Source organism: Bombus huntii, chromosome 5 (genome assembly GCF_024542735.1).
Source record: "Bombus huntii isolate Logan2020A chromosome 5, iyBomHunt1.1, whole genome shotgun sequence".
In the NCBI taxonomy this organism is placed as follows: domain Eukaryota; kingdom Metazoa; phylum Arthropoda; class Insecta; order Hymenoptera; family Apidae; genus Bombus; species Bombus huntii.
Genome location: NC_066242.1, coordinates 15,964,054 through 15,992,046, shown reverse-complemented (window position 1 = coordinate 15,992,046; position 27,993 = coordinate 15,964,054). Strand labels below are relative to the sequence as shown.

Here is a 27,993-nt window from a genome sequence, read left to right as displayed (position 1 = left end):
CGTGGATCGATGGTTCTTTGAACATGGCGCAGGTAAAAGGTGTGGTAACGCGAAAGGACTAGGAAAACTTGGAAAGAGCTTGAAGATTCGAAGGAGAAAGTGTTTGGAAGAGGTTTCGTCCTCTGGTGACGTGGGACGTGATTAGGTGAAGATGAAAGGTCTTCGAGTGCGAGTGTCGATTATCTACGAACGTTCTTAGACAGTGTCTCGTTGAAGGTTTTCTAATATCGTCGAAGCTTGTCTCGATCGAACGTAAGATTCTCACGATGAAGGGAAACGGGATCCACGGTAGTTCCCCAATTCAGATAGTTTCCGAAGGTTAACCGCGATGGTCGAGAGGAATGGCGCGTCGATCGGCCCAAAATCGCAACCGAACCGCGTACAATGGCCACGTCTTCGACACTACGCGTTTCCAAGACTCGGCGGAGTTGGAAAGTTAGCGCGGATGACCCAGACTCAAGCGCGATCGAGCATGAAATCAATTCGAGACGGCGAGACGCGAAGCAGAGTGGACGCTGAGCTCAATTTACCTGGGGTCTCGCGAAAATCCCTCGATCCGCTTCCTCCGCTCTGCAACCGATCCCTCCTCGTCGCCATTGTCGATTCTCAGGGATCGATAACGCGATTCGTCTCGTGATCCAGCCTCCGATCCTTCGAACCTTGCTATAGTTCACGAACGATCCACGAACAGAGTTCAGAGTTCGGATAGAAGGGCAAGATACCGGAAGAGGTCACCGAAAGGTTCGATTCTTTCGAGATTCGCCGATAAATTTGATAAATTCGTCGAGGAAGAGAAACGCTCGAGGAGAAACGTTTCTGATAGAGGATCGTGTAGTTAACAGAGAAGTAAGTGCACTCGGAGGAGTTTCTAGAAGCGACGTCATCGATATAACCACCGCAAGACTGTTTATCGTTCGCCTGTCCTTCGTTGACACCGATTAAACGCGCCTCAGAGCGACGCTTATTGAGCAGATCACTTCCGAATGAACTGGCAGACAAGGACTGGCACCAGCCACGCTCCTGTCGATGCTACTTAAGGCGGTTTGCTACCACCTGCCAGTGTCTCTGACACGCGAGTACCTTGTTCTTCAACAGAGACCTCGGATCATTGTCCTCGCTCATCCAGATCTGTCAACTATTTTGGCATTGATCGGCTTCTTTGCTACTTTTCTTCAACATAGACTGTTTCTTCTTGATGTGGTGATACATGACATCGGATATGGTGACCGGTGAATTGACATTTGGTGAACCTTGAATGGCCAATATGTGAGTTTCAAGAGTAGATGATCGATCGTCGAGATTCGTGAATCATTTTTAATTGCTTCTTCGCTGTTCTTCTTCAACGCAGACTGTTTTTTCTACGGTATTATGTACGATATAAGATATATTGGTGAACTTTGAGTTACCAATTTGTGAGTGTAAGCGGACGATCGATAGACCAATCGTTGCGACCGAATATCTCTCTTTTTTTAATATTCTTCTTGAGTGTAGATTCTTCCTCCTTTTAGTGTGATTTACGATGTGAATACGGCATTGGTGAACCGAGATACGGAGAGCTTCGAATGAACGATACGTGACCGACAAACAGGTGATTAATCGAGTGATCGAGTATTGGAAGTATTTGAAGAAAATCACGAACGTTCCAATTTTTAATCGATCTTAACACTATATAATTAGTGCTTGCAATTATTCGCAGCAGCTGGATTTTTTAAATAATCCAAATTTTAACCGAGGTCTCTGACAATTTGATATACAGAATTTAATAGTTATTTAGTAGATGTTTGAAGCTATTTGACATTTCTCCTGACTTTCGTGCAACTAAATTTTTTCAAACAATGCGAATTCTACGCGATCAAGGACTTTACTGCAATTTAATAACTGCGGTTTTCAAATTATATAATATTTTTCCAGTGACTCTCTTCTCAGCTGGATTTTCCGATATGAATTCCAGGCCAAGGCCTTTGTAACAATTTAACGCGAATGTTTGAAATTATTTGACGTTACTGATAACTGCTTTCTAGTGAATTCTACGAATAATACGAATTCTAGAGGATCGAGGTTTCTGTGACAATTTAACGCACGTTTGTACGATCTTTCCAACGTCGAGTAACTTGATTGGACTGAATTCTTCGAATAATTGGAATCTTTGGTGATCGACTTCCGCGTAACGTTACAACGCACGTGTCCTACGATTACTTTCGGACTGCTAAAATTTTCGGAATTTTGTTTTTAACGTGGCACACGCGCTTGCGATCCTCCGTTACGGCTCAATGATTTCCTCGAACAGAACTCCATTCAGACGATTTTATGAAACAAAGAAGACACTTCTGCCGCGTCTACTAAATTGGTCTCGTTTAATAATCAAGATCTCGGTGCATAGATGCGTAACATCGCTATGATTCTCTGAGACAACGAGTTGATCAAGCTGACCTCCTTGTCAAACCCTGAATCCCAAACGACCGAGCCGAGAATCGCTAGAATAATCAGGATCTTCCTGTGCAATCTAAGCCAACTTCGTCTTGGAAAATCTAAGAATGTCGACGCGTAGCGTAGCAGAAAAGATCGTACGACGAAAAGTCAAGCTATTGGTAAATAAATCTTAGAAGATCAAAAAGCTCGAATAATTCATCGAAGCAATGGTCGACCAAAAATACATTATCGTATTTTACTTATAAACTTGCAAGATTTAAAATATATAAATTTATTTAAAATTGTCATCTTCAATTACAAGATTCAAAGAAGTTACTGATCAGCAGACAATCTAATAATCGATACGAGCTTCAAAACGGAATGCAGTTGAGAATACACTGAACGTCTTAGACAGAATCAATTCCCTGAACGAGGCAAGTCGATCGTGTTACGTTTCGGAATCTCACAGAGTCCCGTGATTCTCTGCATCATTGAACAAGTTGACCGTCGCGATCTCTGGCAGAGTGGCGCTAAAAATACACGACCATTGGTGATTCGACTCGATCGACAACACGATTTCCACGAAATCGTATTCCAGAAACGGTGGCGCGGCCCTCGATCGTTCGACGAGTCGCAATAAAGAATAATCGACCGGACCTCGAGGCCGACAAGGTCGCAGGAACGTTGACCGATCTTTCAAGATCGCACGGCAGACTCGACGCGAAGCTCGATCGGTGGATAAACGAGGATAAATCGAAGGGCAAGTCGTGGGATCCCTGACCAACGTCAAGCAACGCACCACGGTACTTTGGCGAGACGCTAAGAAGCGTTTACACGCTGAACGTTTAACAGGAAAATCGAAATTCACGATCGAATGGAGGATCGAGAGTGAAGCTAGATCGGTGTATGTATGAAAGTAAATTCAAGAATATATTGCGTGACATCGTCGATGCGAAAGAAAACCACTGAAGACATTTGAAAGGTCGTTGACCAACGCCAATGAGGGGAAAATCGACAGTTTTGATGAAGATACACCGAAGATATGAAAACAGAGTCTAACTTCGAGATCGACAAGCTGCATCAGATGGCGGATATCAAAAGGACTACGTAAATTCAAGAAATTCAGGATCGCGTGAAAATTTCGAAGTTGAATGAATGAGACATAAATCAGAGAATAAATCATGTAGCATTGCCAACTACTTCACGAAAATCTCGACGACTTAGTAGTGCTGAAGAATAAAACTAGAGCTGAAGATTCTGTTGGAGACGCGATATCAAACTCGATTAATAGTTGAGCGAGAATAAATCACAGTGAAAATCCTATCTCCAACGAATAAACGCGACTAAATCGAAGGAAAAGTCGTGCAACAACGCTGACCAACGTCAACCAAGGACGATACGCGAGAATAGAATCGAAACGGCGCCATGGTGTCCGTTCTCGAACGAAGAAAGCCAATCTGTGATCGTTGCACCTGTCGCTATCTGTCAGGCTGGTAAACACGAGGCAAAACCTTGGGACCCGTTCGCGAGCTTCTCGACCTGGACAGTTAGAGAGTAAAGAGGGTACAGCACACCTGACTCGAAGCTTCTTTCTTGCGACAGCTGCGTGTTTCGGTCGAACACGGTTGACAGAGACGTGATTGTTACGTTCACTATCGCTCTGGGTTGAAGGTGGAAACTGGAGGAACTGAAAAAATTGACTTTTCAAGACTTCGACGTAATCGTCGTGGATACGAAAAGTTTTGAAGAATTGGTGAGAAAGAGGAGAGTAAGAAGTTGAAATTGACGAGGAAGAGGAAGCTTGGTCAGAAGATGAGATTTACGTCAAATGACTTATCTTTCTGAATAAATTTAATGATTAAAGTGGGTGTTGCGAGTAATCGTGAGGATCTTGTTCTCGCGTAAAGAACAACTTTGTAAGTTGATTATACAGGAAGTTTAATTTAGAAGGTAAGATTGCTCGAATCAAGATCTGTTGCTACGGATGCTGTGAAAAGTAACCTGTTTTAAGGAAAGGAATAGATCGATAGCGGTTTAAGGCAAGTTAATAAATATTGCGAAGATAACGAAGCGTAGATATTAATCGCGAACAAGGTTCCTATGTTAAAACTTACCAAGCTGCAGATTTCTCAATGAAGTTATTAACTTTCTAGAAATGAAATCATAAAGGGCAAAGCTTCGAGCTAAAAGGAGTGTTTCGCCGAATTCCCAACGGTCGACGTTGATCATACTTATAATTAACATTGACCGTGACTTCGATACTTCTACGAAGATTTCAATCAATGCTATAAATAATCAATTGAAGCGGCAAATATACGTCGAACCACTATCGATCGAGTATCGATCGTATCCAAAACGATCACTAATCGTAATTCCAACCTTCCGATAAAAATTTCAATTACCACAAACACTGGTAGAATGTTTAAACAATTTATTAAAAAGATGTTTTATCGAATCACCGATAAATGACGGAAATTACAGTTGAAATTAACATCGATCGTATATCGGTAATATTTCTACGGAAATTCTAATCAGCGTTATGAACGCATCGATCGAGTGGAACGATATTTCATCGCCAAGAAGCCACATTAATCATACTTAAAATAAGCACCGATCGTAACTTCAATATTTGCGAAGCTAGCAAAACTTCCAATCAATCGCACAAACACTTGTGCACGTATTCTCGAAAGGAAACGCGAGAGACCACGAAGTGACGCGATTTGAATCAACACCCTCGCCAAAAGCAGACACCCAATCAATCCGGCAACTCACTCAGCCTCGAAACCACGCCTCGTCGACGACGTGCAGCACAAACAAAGCGAAAGCCGAAGCAAACACAGCGACGATCGTTGCGGAGGAGGCGCGAAACCGGTGACTTGACCACGGGCAAGATCGACGGCCGAATGACGTCAAGGTTTTCGCTGGAACCTCGAAAAGAAGGAGAAAAGAAGGATGCAGCCGGATCGCTTTGTGCCTGCTGGAAACGTTAAATATAGCCGGAAGAATTTCCGCGGCATCCACGGGCTCTTCATTCGCTTTGCTCGATTTTCCTAGACCGCGATTTATGCGAAACGAGTGCGAGACCCCTCTTTCGACTGTCGTCGTTGTCGCGCGGAGACTATCGCAGCTTCGTGTTACACGGCTGTACGCGAATTAGCTCGGTTTTACTTCTAACGATTCGGCTAGTGAATTTCCTCGAGGTATCTGCGAGAGGAAAAATGCTGATCACCAAGTATACTACGATCCTGCTGCAGTCTACCAATCAACATATTCTCAGGTGAGTCGAAGGAACGTTGGGCATTTTTGAGAGGGTGGGGTGATGTTTTTACGTTTTATGGTATTACGTTAAACCGGACTTTTCGAAATTTTCATATATGGAATATAATTGAATTTATCTCTTAACTATATATTAGATGGTCCGAAAAGTTTCTTTCGTTTTATAAGGAAATAGTGGATGCACAACATTTTCCGTTTTATATTATTTTATCGAATTACGTATGATCCATTTTGTTTTATCAAGATAAAGATTACAAAGTTCGATAGATTAGGTTTCATGTTTGTATGAAGATGCGTCGTTGTAAAAGACGTGTCTGTAAGAGAAAGACACTTTTCGGACGACCAAATACCATTAGGTAAGACTTTGCGAATTTTTGTTTTATTACCGCGATTTTTGCAAAGGTTTGGCTGGAAGAATTTAGAACACTCTGTATAGTACATGATTATAGTCCCTGGAGTATCGATAAGATTAAAAAGATAAAGGTTAAAGTTAAAGGTTGTAGCTGAAGGTTATGGAATTACGTAAGAGACGCTGAACTTTCTTGAACTTCCCACGTAAGAATATTACGAACGTAAAATGTTAGATTATATACCGATAATATCGACGATATTTTTATACTTATTTTCGTTCGTGCTCGATGAATTTTCTTCGTTCGTGCTCGATGAATTTTCTTCGTTCGTGCTCGATGAATCGTTTTCGTTCGTTTGACATAGAAATTAATATGGTCGACTTGACTAAGTTTCTGGTATATTAATGTGAAATTTCACTTCAAAATCCCTCTTCTATTAATGGAGATTCATGACTTATCTCAGCCCTTTCCCAACTGCCCTTAGTGCTCGTAGAAACCAACAGAACGTCGATTGACAATTACGAGTCATAATTAATACGAACTTCTGACGTCGGTAACTGGAGCTGGTAGATTTCATTTCCTCCGATTACTCTCCAGAATAATTCAGAAGGATAAGGGAGGAAGGTAGCTCGGTGGTGTAGAGTCTTCGTCGGTGAATTTTCTTGAGAAAATTTTCTCAAGGAAATCCGATAGAGACGTACGAATCTTCCGCTGCATATTTGAATCTTCAATCGAACAAGAAGTTATTAAATTTCTTGTGTAGAAGAGAAAATCTCGAATACGTTATTAAATTGTTACATATAAAATATCGTTTTTTAAAACCAAGATTTAGTCGTACATATAGTTTTTTAAAAGAATTTTTCAATTTAAAAGACTAATTAATTCCATTATTTCAGATTTCTGCAATTTCTTGTAATCATATCGCGAACCAAATATTGTTTGTTTTGTTAATTGATGATCTACGAGATGATAAAATAGTAACACGATTCTGTGATTGAAACGACACTCGTAGTGACACAGAAATAAGTGATAAATCTGTCAAGGATCTGTCTGCCATTTCAATACAATGAGAGATCTTGAATCTCAAGAGGCACAAACTAGACGTTTCATGTATCTCCATAGTACCAGATCCAGAAGAGTTAAATCTTAGCATTCGATTCAATTCCCTTTTGATCTTGTTCAGTTTGCATCGAATGTCTCATTTGAATATCGTCTGTCATTGGGAGAAACGTCGATCGAAGTTGCATCTGTATTTCCCAACTCTTCTCCAAACATCCAAGCATCGTATTTCTATTTCTCGTTGATTTATTCCCTTCTAAATACGCGCTCTATGTTTCCAAGAAAATATTAATGATCTTTTAAAAAATATTAAAAATCAATTACAGTCCCATTTAAATACGTCTTCTTTTTCTCAAAGATTTTTTCACCCACTCTCAGCTTCTTTCTGTCTAAAGTTCCATCTAGATATTCATATTTATTTGAAATTACTACAATAGAAAACAGGTTGTAATATTGGTCGATTTTGAATATCCTTTAATGAGAAAGTAAAAATGTTCTGTTTCCAAAATTATTCACAGAAAAATTAATTTACGTGTTTTAGGCGACGATTTTTGTCTCGCGTCAGTGAAAATCTTTAGCTCTCACCCTTCTCAGCTATCCATAGCAAACTTCTCTAAATTCAAAACCTGAAACTCCGTCGTCACGCAAACTTATTACGAAGAGAAAGAAAAAGAAAGAGAGAGAGAGAGAGAGAGAGAGACATAAATCCTTTATATTTCAATAAACATCCACGCGCGCCATCGCAATCTGTTTTCTTCGTCTCTTTTACAACTTTCACGTAAGAGGGCGGATCATAGCCTACCAAGGCGATAACAGATCGAGCTTGAAGCTCGTTCTGGCTGTCACAGATGTTGTCTGACGATATCGACGATATATACGTAGACGTATATCCCTCCGTTTATAGAGGAGCATCGAGGTTGGAGTTGATCGGACGAGGATTTAAATTGAATGGCGCGGGGCGTCGAGTCTTGGCGCGATCGCAAGTTCACGGTTATAGAGGTCGATCGAAATTTAACTCAACGGTGATAAATCGAGCCGCACGCGCCGAAAATGGAGAGAAGTTTCAGCATGGAAAGTCGAACGGGCTACACCCGGAGTGTCGCTGAAATTGCCGCGGTGCACATTCTTCGCGCTTCTTTTTGGAAGGCTGCTTTTACGACGTCTATATCGATTGTACAGTCAGTTGCTGATTTCTCTGTGAAACGAAATGGCACCTTCTTCGTGAATTTCAATATACCTTTCAGTTTCCCTATCTTGAAATTTTTCTGAAATTTTCCAAGCTTCTTGGTTTTTGGTATTCTACAATTACAGTCGATTAGCAGAATTTCCAATATTATTCTACGAACCGCAGATACGTCCAGTTTCCAAAGCGTCGTCGTATTGATTGAAATGTATCTTTCGTCTCGTTTCAATCGCTCCCACTAGTTTTTAATCAGAAACTAACTCTAATCCAATCGAAATTCCTATGTACTAGACACGTGCGTGTCCTTCCTTTTCTAAAATATCATGACAAAAGAGCCGAGGTATATCCTCCATAGCAAAACATCAGAGAAATTCTTCGAATTGCAACGTTTCGGCCGCTCGCCGTTAATTATCGCTATCGCTAACGACGAAACTAATTCGAATCAACCGAAACTGTCACCTCCCGCGCCTTCGTCCCCTGCAGGTACAGTTAAAATGGCTGGCGAAAAATACGATCGACCGCGAAACACGGAACACTGTTCATAGCGCGAGAGATAGCTGTAAATCTGGCGTGCAAAGGCCACTAATGAAAGAGGGTAGGAATTTATCGTCGATATAAATTGTCCCCGGATGTCGGACATCCGGCGGCGTTTGCGATCGATCGCGTTCCTCGCGAATCAGAGGAAAAGAGACTAACGAAAAAAAGAAAAGAAGAGAATGGAAAGGGAAGGAACGATTCCGTTTGCCCTTTATTGGTTCTCAGTGGTAGAGATTAAGTCTCGAAACGAGAAGTTCGTTTTAATTAGGCGATCGAAAACGCTTGGTCGAAAGATCGACGCGTGTGCACGCGAACTGCAATAACGAGGCCTCGTTAGAGGGCCTCGATGAGATCAACTGTTCTATTTGCCACTGACAAACGACCGTTCTCGCCGATGTTCTTGCCTGTTCGCGGTTTCGTGAACGTAATTACCAGGCTGTTGCTTCGGGATGCTGTGCACCCGTTGTTTTCAAATCGCGGTACTCTGTGTGTGTACGTGTGTACAGCTCGTTTTGGATCCTCGCGTGGGTGATTACCACTGATTTCGAGCAGGCTCCTCTTTGGAAGAAGTCTATTTCGCGGTTTTGTTCTCTTCTTGTTTTTATTCCGTTTGATTTCCTAGTTAGCCAAGTTGTAATTTCACTCTGTACGAAAATTTCCGTTTAACACGTTCGTTGCGTGAGAGTTTCTACGATTCGGTAGAGAAAGTTTAGCAATATCGAGATCCAATAAATTCAACGTCCTCCCACGTGGTACACCTTCTACCCATTCTTCTACCGATCGTTCGCCAAAAATGGTCGCCACCGATCGCCGAACCAGTGCACGGAACACGCACAAAGAACCCGGACGTTCCATTCTCGAAATCGGTTGACAAGAAGCTCCGTGAGAGCTTCTGTCGCAGGATGAAGAATATGTTAATGGCCGCGTGTCGCCGAGCGGAGCCACGTCGTAAAAGGAAAACGGGCCTCTTCTTGTCGACCAGTCGCAGAAGAGTATCGTTCAGACCGTCCTTTTTTTGCTGTTGCTCGTCCTTTGGTAGTGGGTCCAAACAAGACTTCCTTCGATCTCCTCTTCCCTTGATTTAACTAAAACGTGTTCTCGTTGAGGGACAAGCAAAAAGAATGGCCCTTTGTGTGGATAAAATCCGGACTCTAGCGTCTATAGATTATTAATAGAAAATTAAAAATTAATTCTTTTATCCTTAGTCATTACTTGTATCGAATTTCCTGTTAACTTTATTCTCTTTGTTCTCAGCTGGTCGAGACATTTTTCTCACAATTTTTGTCATTACATTTCCTAATTAATTGCTCCGCTATTCTACTATTCTCTATCGCTTTAAACCTATAATCCATCTAGTTACACGAGACACCCCGTAGATGTATCCAAATTTCCCAGTGACAATTAGTTTGCAGAACAAAGAAACGAGTAATCCTTTAAAATTAATTTTTTTCTAATTTTCTTAATGGTCCTTTAATGCTGCTTCTAGTACTCTTCTTGTTGCAAAAGTTCAGCGGGCTGAGATGGTGGCTAACTGGATCTTTTCCGTGCAAAGATAACGCGTATATGTGTGCGTAGCCCGACGTGTTTAATGGAGAAGATAAGATGATACCAGGGATTACGAGAGAATTAAAAGAGACTGTGGCTGCGTAGATATATAGAGGCGAAGGAAAAAAGAACGGGTTTGCAGTTTTTAGATAGTTCTATTCGTGAGACTGTTACGTAGACAGGAGATTGAATTGGAATTGCTGGAGAGAGATAAAGGGACCGTGGAATGCGATGAATGAGCGTAATGGAATAGTGGGTGTACTGTGACACTTAGGCATCTAGCGGTTCACATGCAGTGGACGCAAGATGAAGCACGAGGAATGGTTACCATGATGTGGTATATTAACTGTAATTCAGTGGTTTAATGTTGGTCTATTACTATTATAGTACCACTTTACTATTGTCGTAGTACTATTGCTACGATAGTACTACTTTACTATTATCGTGCTAGTACTAATCTGCTATTGTACAATTGCCTTGCTCTTATAACACTGTACTACTACTCTAACATTGTTACATTACCTTCTTGTAATTTTAATTTACTAATAATCTATATTCTATGCAGAATAGTGATCTCGAATATAGTTAGCGCTAAAGATGAAGATCGCTGCATATCTTTTGATTTATCTATATATACAGGGTGGTTGGTAACTGGTGGTACAAGCGGAAAGGGAGTGATTTTTTTTTTATTCTATATTTTTATTCTATATTTTCGATTTCTTTTTTCGCGTAGAATCACCCCCTTTCCGCTTGTACCACCAGTTACCAACCACCCTGTATAAATATTTTATTTCCGTTTGTCTATCGAGGTTCCATTTACAGAGTTTGCATAAAACACGAACTTAAACATAAACAAAATACGTAGAAAATAACAGAACGACATGTTGAGGTTGAGGTTGAGGTTGACTGATTGAGGAACGAGTGGATGAATTTGTAATAGAAAAGTATATTGAATTAATTAAAGGTATAAGTATAAGTTTATGCTGATTCAGATCTTTACTCTCTTAGTGTTACTAGACAATGGAATGATAGGGGGCACGTTCATATTTTTATAGCAAAAGGACATCACCAAAGAAGCTAACTTTATAGCTTGAGCTAGAGGCTACAGGAAACATAAATAGAAATCTGTTTATTAGTTCCTTTGTTGTTAGACCTTGCAACTCAAAACATAATGTATATTCAAGGATACAATAATATACACCGCACCTTATTTAGAATATTTCTGCATAATAGCAAACACCAGGTCACATATATACGTAGGATGTAGAGTTTTTCTTCAAGTAGTTACTTCAACAAGACAGAACAACAATCGTGACATAATCTAAACTCTATCAACTGTGCATACAACTACTTACATCTGTCCTTATGGTCTGTATTATCATCTACCTCTGTAAATCTGTATGTTAACGCCGTGATTTATGAATATAACGAATAATCGACGATTTAAATAGTTTCATAATCTCTACGAAGTGTAGATTAATATTATCGTGTGATATTAGTCGACGACTCGTATTAAAAGGAAAAAGAAGGAAGAAACAAAATCTATTCCCGACGCGACGTTTAAAAAAATTCATTTACTTCGCCATTACGTTTCGCATACAGCCGCAGACGAGCAGTGACAAAGGAAAGCTTTCACGTGCAGTCGTTCGATGCGTGCTCGACTTGTTTTCCATTCGATTGTCTCGCGGTTCGGTGTCGCGCGACAGCGAGCGTACGCACGCGGATACAACCCGATGCAATTTGTCCCTTTGCCGACTGGGGTCTCGTCTGGCCGTGGCTTTAAAGGCGAAACTTTTAATTAAAAAGTAACCATCGGACAGCGGGGGAAGAAGAACGACTGGCCTCGAGCAATTTGCTGCGATATAAAAGTTCTCTTCCTGCTCCCACTGTTGTAGAATCGCCGGAAACGGCGAGGGTGTACCGCCAGAAACCAGAAAATCGCTGGAACTACCAAATTGACGGCGTTGCAAAAGAATTTCTGCGCGATTTCGTCCAAGTGAAACCTCTCGGATTTCTTTTTCCTACTCGACGAACGTTGTCGTTCGATAATAGAGCATAGCACGCTTGTACTCATAGATGCTGTTAGAGCATTTGTTAGCTTCATACCGAGCGAGACAATTGATACAAAGCATCAAGAAAATGATCAGAATTGTAATATTTTTACAGAGCAAGATTACAAAATATGTATAACACTTGAGAAAACTTATTCTAAGACGTACCAAGTAGTGGCCATAAAACGTATTTGTACATCACTGCGTTCATACTTTATGGTATAATGGTTAATTAGATCCAACTGTAATAAATCTCGTATTTTCAAACGATTACAAAAATTTGATACTAACGAAATGGAGTGTAAAATCTAATAAAAGAATAAATACTTTGTTGGAGAAAACGGTGTGTACTTTTCGTTGCCACTGTATACGTTATACAAAGCGTTTTGTATGGCATACTGTACGATACGAGTGTCACGATCGCAGCGTTAGAATTTAAAAAAAAATGCCGAAAATGTTCGATGTAGAAGATACAATTTGCGTATCGTTGTTTATTACAATCACGCGTACTTCACAACAAATCACAGTAATTATCTACAGATACAGGAAGTCGCAGTATTTAACGAGAGCAACAAATCCCAAGAAAAGAAGATAAAAGATCACCGAAAGAACGAATATCATGAAGGAGCCATAAAACAGAGCCCCCAATGAAACGGTCGTAAAACGTGCGACCATTTGCCGATGAGAAAGACGAACTGTCAGCAGGTCTCGCAGTTAAACAAAATAATGCTTAATTAATTCATTAAACGACGTCCTCGGGTGGCTAGCAAGATGCTAGGTCCCGGTTTCATGATCTCGTTCGACCTACGGGGGATTCGTGGTGCGTGTTTCTAACGCAGACGAGTTCCCGGGCAAAGGTACGTCCCGCGGGAGGCGAAGTCAGAAGCGGGGAAGAGCCAGCTATTAAGCCCACGGGATAAGACTTGGCACTTCACTTCGTACGCTTACTAATTAAATTATTCCAGAAACGCAGCGCGCCGCTACCTGCCCCTAGAAGCACCATCCACGCTCCGAGGGTGTTTGCGAGTGTGTACGACCGTTCGAAATGCTTATTCTGATACGGTTGGACAAACGTTCTATGGATACCAGAAGTTGTGTCGTTAACCAGGATTTTTGTCCGTGAGATAGAATTTTATACTCTGGTTTGGAAAGTTTCAGAAAGTTTGAGGACGTTGTAGACAATTTGGGATTACGGAAAGCAATACGTAGTCTTTTGAGCTTGGCTATACACATTTGGAAGCTAATTTAATGGCATTTCTGAAGATTCCCTGATTTTAATATTAGTTAGGTTTGATCGAGTTTGATCGGGTTTGATCGGGTTTGATGGATTGGCTCTTGTACGAATAATCAGAGTTACATGCCCGGAAGTCAAACTGATGAATTCCATTTCCTGAAGATTCCTTGATTTCGATTATCAAGAATCTGGCTCCATCGCTCTCAAACCTCAACAAGCTGAAACAAACTTTTGCAATTTCAAAACTACCAATCGATTAACGCTAATAAATAATCCTCGACTATTCGTGAAATACGTCTGTAGCACCGAAACCGCTTCATAATTCCAGAAATGAACCCCACGAAGAAGCGAAGTAACTAACGTGTTCCATCTTCGGTACACGAAGGAACATCAGCATTCCGATTCAAAAAGCAATCAAAAGAGACGCGAAAGGCTGGGACCAGCGCGTACGTGACGTGATTTCCGGGAAACGGGATTCTACTCCCTCTGTTTCACTGTGCTACGAAAGTCTGCGGTCGCTCGAGAGCACGGAATTTGACAGAGACGAAGCTTCAGATATGACGGATAAGAGGGTGGAGCGATGGAAAATGGCCTGGCTGGCAGACAACAAATTGTTCGACGGATACGGGCGCGCTGATATAAGCGGAGGAAGCTAGACGAAGTCGTCCACCGCTGCCAATTGTCGCCGGGTTGAACGATGAAGCTCAGCATTTATCATGGAGTAGCTGGCCGTGGCTCGGTTGATTGGCTTCCGATTGCGTGCCATGCTCGTCGATCATCCTTCGAATCCTGTTGCTCCTTGAAAATTATGTCGTTTTAATATTCTGATGAAAATTGCACCGTTTGTCTGGTAGAGAATTTCTCGCTCGATACCAACTGAGATTGGGCCATGGATGATTTTCCGCGAGAAGAACAGATTGGAAGCAAGAAAATGAAAATTAGTTTCGCTCGATGTTATTGGAATGGTTGAAATATTTTTATTAATACGTTCTTCCGTGCTATATTTTAATATGTTTCTTATCGACGAATGTGACGTTGATAATAGCGAGGTCTGTCGTTTTACATGGGTAATTTACTGGAGGAAGGAAAAATTGTCGAAAAACGACTACGCCGACCGATGTTCCACGTGCAGAGACTGTCTCGATAGCGAGGTAAAATCAGGAAACGTTTCGAAACGGTTGAAACAAAAGCACAGAGTGTGTTAAACCATCCGGAGAAAATTATTGAATTGCAGACACGCGGTTGTAAATGACCGTTTCGTACTGCAACGGAACGTTTCCTCCGGTGCATAAGAAGGCACGCTAATTACCAACACCGTTACCACGATTACAAGGTGCAAATTGTTTCGTGTTGATTTCTTTTCGAGTGCAGCCGCCATGGTCTCTCGTTTATTTACAGGCGGAAGGTTCGACGCCTCGTTTTTCTTATTTTTCGTCTTCCTTCCAGGCCACTTATGAATCACACTTTTGGTTCAATAAACCGAGAGCCAGAAAATAGAACTCGTTCCTGAGAGTTTCCGCAGCTGAACTATTTTATTCGAGGATAATGTAAATTCTCCGTGTTACGTATGCAAAAATATTCATCCCGTGCGTTTTATCCGCCGCATAACGCATATTTCGTTTTATTTAATCCACCATGGAATACAGAGAAATAGGAATTGTTTGTTCGTCTGTGCCGTAAATATGTTTTGTATTCGGGGCCAACTGGGATTGAAAAATACCTATACAAATTGCACTACAATTTTTTTTTATTTCTACCTCAACAAATTTGCAAGAACAACTCTAATAATTGATTACCTTAAAAAGGTACCGATAGTTTGCATAAATCGTTAGATACACTTTTATTCGTCAGATTTTCAAGAAACGAATAGTGGCTCGATCCAACAGAAAGTTCCACGTAATTTTCTAAAAAACCAGAACAGCACGCAACAAAAGCGAAATAAAGGATACGATCGTGCAAAGAGCTATTATCGAGTAGCGAATGGAACGACAAACAGCAAGCACTTTATGCTCGACAATTAACATTAACCTGCGGCAATCCTCGAAGCCGTCGTTCATTCATCCAACCCCAAGAATTAATCCCAATTCACGCTTCCACCCCTTCCGCCTATGCGCTATTCAAACCTTTCTCCATGTCCTGGAACCCCTTCTCACCCCCTTTAGAGGGACATAATTCATTACTGGAACGTCTCGTTTCAATTGTACCCAGAGTGTCTGGCCTCGCCAGTTTCCCAAATTGTTTAGAAAACTACGACCTCGACAAAGTATTTTGCATATTCGACCGCCTGGCAAGCGGGAGGTGAAACAGGGTGCAAAGGTGATTACTCGGCTCGCGATTATAATTCTCATCCCGCGGAAACCTTTTGCGCCGTCCCTGAGGGGACAATCGCGCCTCTCAGAGCGGAAAAACCGGGCTACGTTGTGACCGAAGGAACTCACCATGGGGAAACGAGCAGTTTCGTTTATGGTCTCTCAAAAGTTGCGTAGATATTTTCGGATGTTTTTTATTTAATTGGATATTTTTTAATCAAGTACAAAGACTATGGAAATTTATTTTCATTAGAATTTAGTATTCGCTACAAGTTTCATGAATTTTTATTCTTATTATTAACCGTAGTTACCTTTCGTTACAAGTATTATTGTCGAATCTGTGAAGAAATCTCGCGATGGAAGTAGAAATCGATTGAACTCGTTGGAGTAGTAGACACTACGTTGAAAACTCTGATAGCGAGCAATTTCTTCGTCTGAAAATGTATTTCTTACGTTTATACCAAATTTTATCGAACGTTTCGTTTTATACCATCGAATTTGCATCAACGATATTTTACAATATATAAAATTCAATCCTCAACAGGCTAAACTCGAGTATCTACCAGAAAAGCGAACTTCTTTCGCCAAACTTCCCTAGCTTAACTTCGTTCAACAACGTCAAATATTTCAGGATCTTCAAAAGAAGAAATATACGATCTTTGGCCGGAGTTACTCGGCATAATTCATGAAATATAGGTACGATGAAGCAGCCGACAACTTCCGAAGAAACTTTAGGAAGTTCCAGCGAGAAATTCTGGTCTGTGCACCTGAGCCCGTGACCACTTCCATGATTTTCCAAGTACAAGGTTCCACCACTGAACGAAGGGTGAGAAACGTGTATTTTCTCTCTCCGATCGTTTTCCATTGGGATTTTTACGAGTGTTGCTTGTTTGATCGTTACACGATTCTCGAGGAATGAAGCTGAATCTTGTATTTAACAACCACTTTTACGATCCGATTTTTCTTACCGCGTAAGGGTTGAACGAGGGTAGATCGAACGATACCTGAACCGCGTTTCTGTCGAAAGAAAATCGCTTTTTTATAGCGTCCTATACGAGATGCGAATCGTATAGAAATAAATGGGCTTTGAACGAAATTAGTTTCCGATACTTGGAATTTTTAGAAATTTTCGCAAGATATATAGAAGCATTTTTGATTAATAGATCAGAGTTTACGCGTCTAAATTTTTGAGTACCGAACATACAGATTTTCTATATTTGTATCGACGGTTAAATTTCTTAGAAATTAGAATTCAAAATTTTGCAGATATATTAAAGCAGTGTCCAAAATATCCATTTGTCAAGATTCCTACGCAACTTCATCGAAAATTGAAATTTCTATGTTCGTTGCCTCGTTCAATTTTATCAAACTTTAATTCTTCTCCGATTAGAAATTATTACGATATAATACGTATGAGTAGTAATAAAAGATTACAACGATATAATCGTAGGACGCGTTACGTCGTTAAATTTTATCACAAGGTTCCAACGAAACACTACCGGTATCATCATCATCCGCTGCGCCCCATCGCAGACGAAACAGCTGAACTAAACGCCTTAATTCAAAGCTTCTTTGCACTCGTCAAATTTCCTCGCCCTTTTCCTCCATCAAGAATCATTAACCCTGGCCGTCCACTAGAAGCACACACAGGGCTTAATGCTTCGCCCTAAAACAAACACAGGAACGCTATACGCCATCGTAGTCCGAGGATCATCCTTCAGCTCACGATACGCGAACAATAAACTTTTTCTCCGTGAAAACGATCGAAGTTTCTTCTCGCCAGTCGTGAGCTCGTATTTCTTCTCTCAACCAAGTCTCTTCCTCTTCTCTTTCTTCTTCTTTTTCTCTTACACGTATACGCATACGTCGTAAGTCGCGATCGCTTTTTCCATAAGAAGAGACGAAAAGTGGCGATGGTTCTTTCACGGCGGTAAACCAACCCGCCACAAATCTCTTCCGCCACTATCACCCCCGGTTTTTTCGAACGTTGCGTGGCCCTTTTACAGCCATTCGCTTAATCCACTGCACCCCCCTTTCCAGAGGATCGCTTCCCGGTGATCTGTGTAAGTCCGTCCTTGAAGAATCCACGTGGAATCAATGTTTCGACCGTACCTCTTGTGTCCCTCTTTCAGCTTTACGAGGATTGTCGACTTCTTTAGAGATTGGAGGGAGGGTGTCTTTGAAAGGTATATCGTATCGTATCGGGTTGTGATTAGGTGTATTGGTTTGGAAATATTCGTTCCTTTGTAGAAAGATTGCGGGGATCTATACCGTTGGTCAAATATACGAGATCGCTTTATCAGTCGTAGAGTAGAATCTTGATTATTCGAGTAACAACTTAAGATTGTTACACTTCCTTAAACTGCGAAAGAGCAGCTTGTATTGTCTGTATTATGACCAGTTTACGTTTACAAATAATCATCGTACGGAGTAACAGTATAGCGGCGAACAAAAGGCAGTTTAGAAGATAGCCGATATGGAAGCACATCGTAATGTTGGAAAACAGGATTACGTCTAACAGTACAAATTCATATTTTTCTGATAAAAAGATGGAGTCTAGATAGAAAGTTGTTTCATCTACTAAATATTGTAACGACCACTGTACTTCTACACTACGTATATTCCATGCAATTTTCCACCTTTACATTTCATAAAAATCTGTAGAGAAGACAGAATATTAAATGTTTGGAAAAAAAATATTTATATAATGCTGGAATTTCAATTTAAACGATCGACCGGAGTAAATTGAAAACAGGCAGTAAATTAATCGAATGAATGAAGCGAAAATATATTTAATCGAGTATCCAATCTCTCGTGTACATTCTGATCGATGCATCTTCAAATCATTTCCACTTTCACTCGGTGGCTCTTTTTCAATTGCGCTTTACACGTTCAAGAGCAGAAACGAGTGAAGCGCAGCTAGAAACGCAGTCGTCCACGTCAGTTTCACGAGTATTATATAGCGCAGCGTCCGATTTCCTCTGCAGACGATATGCGAGGCAACGATTGCCTCGAACCACGGTCCAATTGCGATTCCCATGCTGGAACAGCTTCCTTCCACGGAAGTTCTTCGTGTCGTAAATCATGGAAAACTGTACGTAGCCATTAAAGAGGAAATGGTGGCTGTACCACGAGATAATCAGCCGGTGTCGACCGACTGCTACCTAATAAATAACGTATCGCAGCGATTTTTTAATGCTTCCGGCGTGACAAATTACCATCGAGAAACATTTCCGTCTGATCTTCGCGAATGACATTTTTCTGAAAATTTTACCGAAAGTTTTGTATCCTTCCGTGATCTTCGATTTAACCAGCGATTTTCGTGTAGTAACAATAAAATCAAGCAATTTGTATGAATTTTTTTATTCTAATTACTAGTTATACATAGGTCTAGACCTTTTTGGAATGTAAACATAATCAAAGTACAAATCTAGTTACGAGTCCTAGCTCCATGTAATCAGCAATTTCTCTAAAAAGACAAAACTCATAAAAATTACTTGTATATATCGTTGTTACGTACGAATCTTTCCTTAGAATCTTCAAACTGTCGCAACCATCAGAAATATCTCGGACAAAATTGTCTCTAGCAGTCGCAAAAATTGCTAGGAAAGGTGAAAATACGCTATAATCCAGCAACATCGTCAATCCGCGGCAAGACGCGGCAGAACAGAAGCCAGTAGACAATGGTTGTCCTTTCTCTGGCCATTATCTATCATTACCAGATCCGTTCTGGCGAAACCGCAACTACATGTACCGCGACGCTAACCACGTGCATTCAGGTGTGATTGAAAAAGGAAGGATCCGTGGCACGAAGCTCGCACTTTACAGCAGTCGTCAAACGCCACGGCCACGTAAAACCTGTTACATAAGCCGATACCGCAGCCACCGATGGTTTTCTTGAGCCACACCTCGGCACGAGCGGACAGATCTAAGGCTACGATGGATCGTAACAGCCGATCACGCTCGGTGGTTGTACTTGCGGAGGATGGACCGGTTTCCTATTCCTAACCTCACACGACGACCACGTTTCCTCTAAACGGTGCAACGATTAAACCGAGCGAATTCAACTATCCACCGGTTAATTGTCACGAACTTATTAACCGGCTCATTCCTTAACCAGAAACTTTTCAGTTACTGGTCATCGAGCGAGGGCAACTTGATACTTTTAACATTTTTCGCTTGTTTAGCAAAATTGACGGACGTAAATGAATTTTACCAACAAAATTTCTAAATTTTCCCAATTTCTGATCAAGTATAGTTGTCGCTATACGGCTGACATTACCATCTCTCTGTGGCTTCTCGCACGTAAAACAGAATCTTCTATCTTTGAAGCCCATCACCTATTTTCAATTTTTCTAATTACTTTCACTTCGCTGTAGCGAAGAACCCGTTCTTGACACAGCTTCTGAACCCTAACCATATACAAAACAGAATCTTCTATCTGTAAAATACAACGATCATTCCAATAATCATTTCCAATTTATCTAATTATCCTGCGCTTCTTCAAAACCTTTCTTCCTTTACGAAGTCTACCATTACCACCCTTCCATCCTCCCCGAATCTTTTTTCTCCGTATCCAAAGACTGGCCCACAACGACCCATAAAAGGCGAAAAAAAACCAACCGGATGATTACTTTCTCCGGCGGTCGCGTCTCGATTTTTCGGTTGCCACCATCCTACCACCAGGTCCGGTGGAGGCATCGATGCCGATGGCAAGGTTAGAATGAACTAGCAGAATCCGTTAATGCGCATGCGCAGCTCCCCTAACCGTTAACCCCACCACCGTGTCTCTCGTAACCGGCTAGTAGGTAGTAGACCGGTCTCGTGTCTACTAGCGGACAGTTGCGTTTCTGTACGCGTTTGTGCGTCTTGTCGGGACGCCAGGTGCCAGTGCGTCGCCGACTGGCGTCACGGCGCCTCTCGCCGTTGATTGTGCGTCCCCTCGTGTGCTCCTTCCTTCTTTTTTTTTTCTTCTTTCTCTACTGCTCCTCTCCCTTCTTCCTAAAGAAGCGTTTGTCGAGTGTGTCTCGTTCTGTAGTGTATTTTTAAAATCGAATCTGTTGTGGTGGGACACGTGGTGGACACCGGAAGTGAAAGTCGAGAAAAGTCTATCGCGCCGGTGTTATCGATCGAAGACAAGTTCCAGAGCAGGAAAAACCGAATCGACGGGAGAGGTAGAGGGAAATTGAGAAAAAAAAAGAGGTTGATCGTCGGTGACTTCACAGTCGCGTGATTCAAGATTCGGGAGGAGGCAATGGTCTCGCGACAACGTCGCGTAGTCGTCGATAAGAGTGATCGGGTACTCAGGCAGAGTTCTTGGTAAGGATGACTGAAAAGTGTCAACGTGAACGTCGTCTTATCGTGATTATGTAGGAACACGAAAGGAGTTGTATTTTTAATCGTTGTTTTCCTGATTCGTATCGTGATCGTTGGGATTTTCTATTTGGAAGTCTTCCGCGAATGCAAACCATGTCCACAGGGAAAAGTGTTGCCAGTAACAAAACGGAGGATCGCGTGTGCGGAATGTCCACAGTCTGCCATAATTTGTCTTGCGTATGGTAAATCTGTGGAACATATGGATAGAGAAAGTTAGAGATAAAAGAAATGCAGTGTTCCATGGAAATACTGCAAGCTTACGTCTACTGGCAGGTTTCAACGAGTGAAATATGGATGTCGGACTTGTTGAAGTGTTTCAGATGATACGATAATCTTTTTAATCTATTTACATATCCGATAATGTAGGTGTGTTGTAAAGAGTATGTCAAACTCTACCTTTGACAACTTTTTATCGTCTTTACAAATTTGATAAATATTTAATACAGAATATCGTAGAGAAGGGATCGAACCCTGAGGAATTTTTTATCCTTTTTACATATTTCATAGGATTCTGTACAACTATATTCTGTGAAATGTTACAGAGGGTGCGATCAACTATGCTTTTAAAAGCTTATATCTTATTGAAGCCCATAAAAAGCTTTACTTTCTTATTCGCTCTACGAATTTCACGAGGCTTTTTTTTTACGAGTATCTTATGTGGAATGTTTTACAGGATATATCAAACTTTTTTTACAAGATAGATGAGATTTTTTACAAGCACCTTACGAAGGATATCATCGAAGATATATTAAACCGCACGTTTCAGAATTGTTTATTTTCTTTATAAATTTAGAGAGTCTTTTTTTACAAGCATTTTGTATAAAAAAGATTAATCGTATCTTGGTGACGCCGTAGGAAAAGGCTGCGCGTCATATCACCAATTTATGTCAACGAAGCTCCTGCGTAATAATACGAAGAACGTTTCGTAGCCCCGTGTCTCTGTTCAGAATTTCTTGTTGTGTATTGATAAGTCTAGCGTGGTTTCCGTGTCACATCGTTGCTTATCTCGTCGAGTGAATCAGTGAAACCCTTCCTTTTCTTATGTTTTCTATATACTTGCCACTTTAGAAAAATAGTGGCTAATGATAACATGAACGTTTTATATAAATCAAGTTTTAATTAATCGACTGAACAGTTAAAAGGATACCTATTCTCACTGCTATAATTTTATACGGAACATTAATACAATCTTTGAGAATTCGTTGTTCTCCCTGCAATTTTCATCAAGTTATTTATAAATATCTTATATAGAGTGTATTGATTAATTTAGCGATGCAAATTTTTTTAAACGGAATATATATGTCGAAATATTTTCTAGCGATATTTTAAATTTGTTAATCGAACTGTTTTCTTCGTTTTTGAGAATATTTTATTCTTCGCGCGAATGTAACAAGTCAGTGACAGATCTAATACGAAAAGAAGTAAATTATTTTTATACAAGTTATTTTCATAGCATTCGCTATTTCTCAGTGATTCGGCTTTTCTAAATATAATATATCGTTCTATTTTTCCAAGATATCTTTCTATTCTGTTTACACCTCCAATGACAGCTTTATCACAAAAAAACATATACATACACCCGTTTCTTTAACAATTTTTTACTGTAGAGCTTATTAATACAAACTTCTTCTAGGAAACTAGAAAACTAGAAGACTAGCTGTATTATTCTCTATATTATAAAATTATTTATTACAAAAAAACATATACATACACCCGTTCCTTTAACAATTTTTTACTGTAGAGCTTATTAATACAAACTTCTTCTAGGAAACTAGAAAACTAGAAGACTAGCTGTATTATTCTCTATATTATAAAATTATTTATTCCTTTTACAAGTTTAACGATACCGTTCTCTAATGCTTTAACATATCGATACAGAATTATAATAGAATTCTCTCGAAACAAAATACCTTACAATACGTTCGTTGAGAATCGTGTCAGTCAGAGTTATCTGATTCCGTTGTCAGGCTTTGTGCACGATAATCTTCCGGCTGGTGACACCGTCAGCCGGTTGCAGCCGTCGCTGATAACGGACTGCTTGTTAACCGTGTGCCATGGTCGTCTTATCGAACGCCTCGTCGTGAAAGGAGGATGCCCGTGCAAAGGTAACTCGTGCTGTTTGATCGAACGATGCGTGGATATCTCGTCGTATGTTCGACATTCGCCCAATGAGGTTCTGGACGCTGGACGTTGATTAAAGTGGGACCCAATGCGACAGAAATTGGACTCTATCGAATGTATCTTCTGTTGGTTTCTGTTGATTTTGCTTCCGTTTGTAATCTTCGTAGGGGAAGGATTAGGTTTGTCCGGAGAATCAGAATTGGATTAAGGCTAGAAGAGACAGAAACTGGAGCTACTTACTTTGTTTGAATAGACGTCTTTGCTTGTAGTTTTATCTGTTCGTACAAGTTCATATATCTAAATAGAATTTTGCTTGTATAAATTGTTTCCACCTGTGAAAGGTTGATACATATATGCATTTTGTTAAATACGATGAAAACATTTTTAACGTGTCATACCTTCTATTCGCTCTATCTATTCTGCTTTAGACGAAGATCCTTCTTCTGTGTTCAAACTCTGAATTTCACCTTCTTCTGAACATCCATAAAACGGCTGTCAACGCATAGACTGTATATGGTTGTTACAAATATTACACGTATTAAAAGTTCATATATTTTGCCTACGGTAAAAGGACAACGCATTGAACGAACAATATGAAGAAATAACAATATGTCATTGAATAAAATAATGTAATGAAATTAACAGAAGAAACGCTTTGATCTAGTATGTGCTCTACTTTATCACCATCCATAAGCTGAGCAATACTGTTTTTAAAGGGAAACAAAAGACTCATCCTCGAGTATCCTCCAGCATTGTCTCTCTAGACAATAAAATTACCCGAAATAGAACAAAACTCCTCAACTTGGGAACAATACGAAACAATTACTCATAAATCTACCGCACGTAACAAATCTTATATTCATGACTGTGTAACTCAATGATACTATCGCGCATAAAAATAAAAAAGCCACTGAAGGAGGTACTTTACAATCCACACGGTTCAGCTAGGAACTCCATTGATTTCGAAAGAAATCTTCTCCAGCACCCGCCCAATCTCTGTGCTATACATCACGACCGATAAGGGATCTCTGTCTGCTCCATTCTCCTGCATCTCACCCCGGAATAATTCTGCAACCACTCTCCAATAGAAACTTGCAGAAAATACCTCTTCAACCCTTAAAAATTACCTCTTTGTCCTGTAAAAAGAAACTACCAAGTTGACTGGAAAATTCCCAATTTCTTAGACATAGTAACATCTTTGTTCGTTGTTGGATTTTCGAATTGTTCTTAAAAGAGCCCTAAGGACAAAGAATTGTTAACAGAATGCATTTAGACGCGTTCGTGCTTATTAACAGAAGTGAAAACTTCTCTAGCGAGAATTGTGTAACTACACGAAACAGCATACGTGTACTTGCATCGAGAATAAACATTTTCTTCGTTGCTGCATCTACGTATCAAGCGATGACACGCAACATCGTACGAGGTTAGTTTGCACGCGTTAAATTTGGCAACGACTGCAGAAAATTTACACGTTTGAGAAACTTTAGAAAGATTCTTTTCCTGTTCCTAGTGGATCATCTTCGTTCTCTCTCCTTTTTAAAGTCTGTCCTTTATCGTTTTACTTAACATATTCTAATTTCTTAGCTTCGCCCTTTTTTCTCTCTTATCCTTTACCCCTTCCTTTACCCCTTTGGGGGTGAAATTGATTTTTATATAAATATATATATATATATATAAATTAAGGACCAACGTTTCGCTGGATGACGTCGCTCGTGTCACTTATCAGTTTCGATAACGACGAGTCGAGGCTGTTGGACGTCGTCGTGGGTGGTGCGGTCGCAGTTCCATGCCAGCCTCCGGGATCAATGCTCGTGACTGGTTGATTGGACGTTCTTGGTGCTCAATAAACGCGATTATTCCCGGTTTTTCGCGCGATAAACACTTTGTTTGCGACTATTCTCGCGATAGTGATTCGCTCGAGCGTGATTCAGTTTGTCGCGGGACGTGTCGCTGGACGAACGTAATTTGTGCAGTAATCTTTTCCGTGAAGGTATAATTGATGTTACGTTCGAAGGAATCGTGGTTTGCGGTATTCGTGGAAAGGATGAAATGGGAATTGTTTTGTTCTGGTGCAAGTGCGTACATCGTTGTTTCATCCCGTGCAAGATAATAACAAAAGTAGGCAGAGTCCTCTTCTTTTTAATATTGCTCTCTGAGTGTGCCTTTTTTTATACGTAAAGTTATCGGTTTATCGATTATCGAGGAGCATTAGTTTGAAATAAAATAGAGGAAAACATGTTTGTTTAAGTAAAAGAGTTATCTTACTGCAGAGACAACAATTTGTGAATAATTAGTGCGAAATTACATTTTACGTTACGTTGCATAACGTTATAGCCGAATTTTCAATCGAAGATGGACAAAGTTCTTTCTGGCGAATTTCTCGCCGACGATTGAATCGCTGCTCGTATTACTAGATCCTCGAGGTTGTGATGAATTATGCTAAAAAAACTGTTGAATAGACTGAGAAGGTGAGTGCCGATAAAAAGTTTATCAAAAATACGTGAAATCGTGAAACGGCGTTCATAAAATTTCTGCGAAATATCAACCGAGGAACGTTTGCGTTCCGAATCCTTTAAAACGTCGCGTCGTGTGATAGTACGCGATACGCGCAGTCGAATTTCTGGAAAATTCATTAATCAATGCGCAAGTTCAATGAATTGAACTATCATAGCTTTAAGGTTTGAGACGTTTAATTTTGTTTCTTTTAAAAATAGTATCTCAATGATACATTAACAATATCGCGAATTTCTAAAATTAATAATTAAACTGCGGATGTTTATGCAACCTCATATTTTTATAACCATAATTAAACAGAAAAAAATGAAACCTAAATAGAAATTTATTTTCCCTACCACTTAAGTATGTGATAATGTTACGTTACTTTTACACCTACGTGTAGTCATCACAAAGAACGAAGTCATTGTAGATCCGCCTGTTCATGCGAATAGTTTTGCGTTATCAAACCAAATTACATCCGAATCAAATTTTATAATAAAATCCCACTCTGTTACGTGGAAATTTTCGTATGTACAATATTTGTCAATTGCGAAATAAAAAGAGTCCTAAAACAAAATTATCCTAAAATAAAAGAAATAAGTTATGTGAGATAAAATTATCTATCTTTTGCATCTTCTTTCCTCTTCCAATATTCGTGTTATGACTTTTGCATATTTCTGCAACGAGTCGCAGCATTAGCAAAAATATTGCCCGTACTTTTCCTTCGAAATTTTGCTTCCACGCAGTCTGCGTCGACAAACTTAAAAGTAGCCTTAGGCGAGTTTCGCGTGTCTTTGGCTTTCCATCGAATCGACACGGCGCGACGAATGAATCAGTTCTAACGAAAGGTGTGTAGTATAGCGTATAGTCACACTAGTCACACGGTCGTTTCCACTGATTTGTCACGTTCTACTCGATAAAGAATGGAAAAATACAATTGAAAAAGATTTCAGCGCAAAAATGTTCGATCGAATCGAGAGAAACGATCATCGAGATTAAACAGAAGCGCGTTATTCGCCGAGACTAGAACCGTTTCCCGTCGAAACTGTGCTTCAAAATAAAATTTCAATGATTTCCTAATAATATCGCGTTACTCAACTTGGAAGATTATGGCATTCCTATGCTAATGAGTAGCCTACTTGCAAAGTTCATTTTTGTGGATATCTAAAAATGGTCGGTTTGTTTAAACATGCCATTCTTTTAACAAAATCAATTACGACTACGTTTCAAGCCACTCTACTTTCGTAGCTTTTAATTAAATCCAGCTTTAACACCTTTAATTCCTCTTAAGGAAGAAAAACATTTTTCCGACCGATCGAACAGCGTTTTTCAAGGAAAAACTAAAATTCGACGAAGCTTATTATTTGAATAAGATTGTTTCGATAAGCGAAGCGAACGAAAAATGTATAAAAATTAATATTTATCAAATGAGAAATATGACAATTAATGATTCTAAATTTCCGCTGTTTATTTTATATTCTCCTATGTATATTTCTTTTTCCATTTTCTAATTTTCATACAAATCGCGTTATATTTTCACGTCGCTTTTTATTGGGACTCTGAACGATAAAGCGTCACGGAGAAAGACGCGGTTGCAAATTAACTTTCGGCCAAGGAGATCGCTCTGCGATCAAGACAGATCAGGAACGTGACGGGAAACTCTGTTCCACGGAGTCTCATCGAGATGTGAAAGAGAAAGGAAAGAAGCGAGGGAGAGGAGACAGCTTATCGGAGGTTCTTCGAATTACTTTCTTCGGACAAATCGAGTTTTCCTTCTTTAATATGTCACTGTACACGAACGAACCTGACTTTATTTTTCCAACGAAATTACAAGCAATTTGATATATTAATTTTATTTTCATCGTGATTGCATATAACAGACCAATATCATTCTACGATACGATGAAACTTTGTACCAGGAATTACAAGTTAAAAATTCAAAGGCTTCTATAAATCCAATCGTAAACTCTTCTCTCGCCAAACCAGTTTCATTTTTAACAATTTTAATTGCCTGCGAGGTACGTACCAAAAGAAGAAACGCGAGACG

General features: G+C 40.1%; 1 protein-coding gene across 11 annotated transcripts in view; it reads left to right on the top strand.

The window, feature by feature from the left end:
* LOC126866090 (protein sprint) overlaps positions 1-27,993 on the top strand; it is a 159,371-nt gene that overhangs the window by 71,443 nt on the left and 59,935 nt on the right. For 3 of the 11 annotated variants that reach the window (XM_050619216.1, XM_050619215.1, XM_050619210.1), the window contains exon 1: positions 20,779-21,272. The exons of 5 other annotated variants lie outside the window; for them this stretch is intronic. In XM_050619216.1, the coding sequence (XP_050475173.1) occupies positions 21,208-21,272 (65 nt within the window). In that variant the 5' untranslated portion in view covers positions 20,779-21,207. Of the gene's footprint in view, positions 1-3,791; positions 5,687-20,778; positions 21,273-27,993 lie in introns of those variants that run through there. 3 more of the 11 variants (XM_050619218.1, XM_050619212.1, XM_050619213.1) reach the window with 3 other exon arrangements.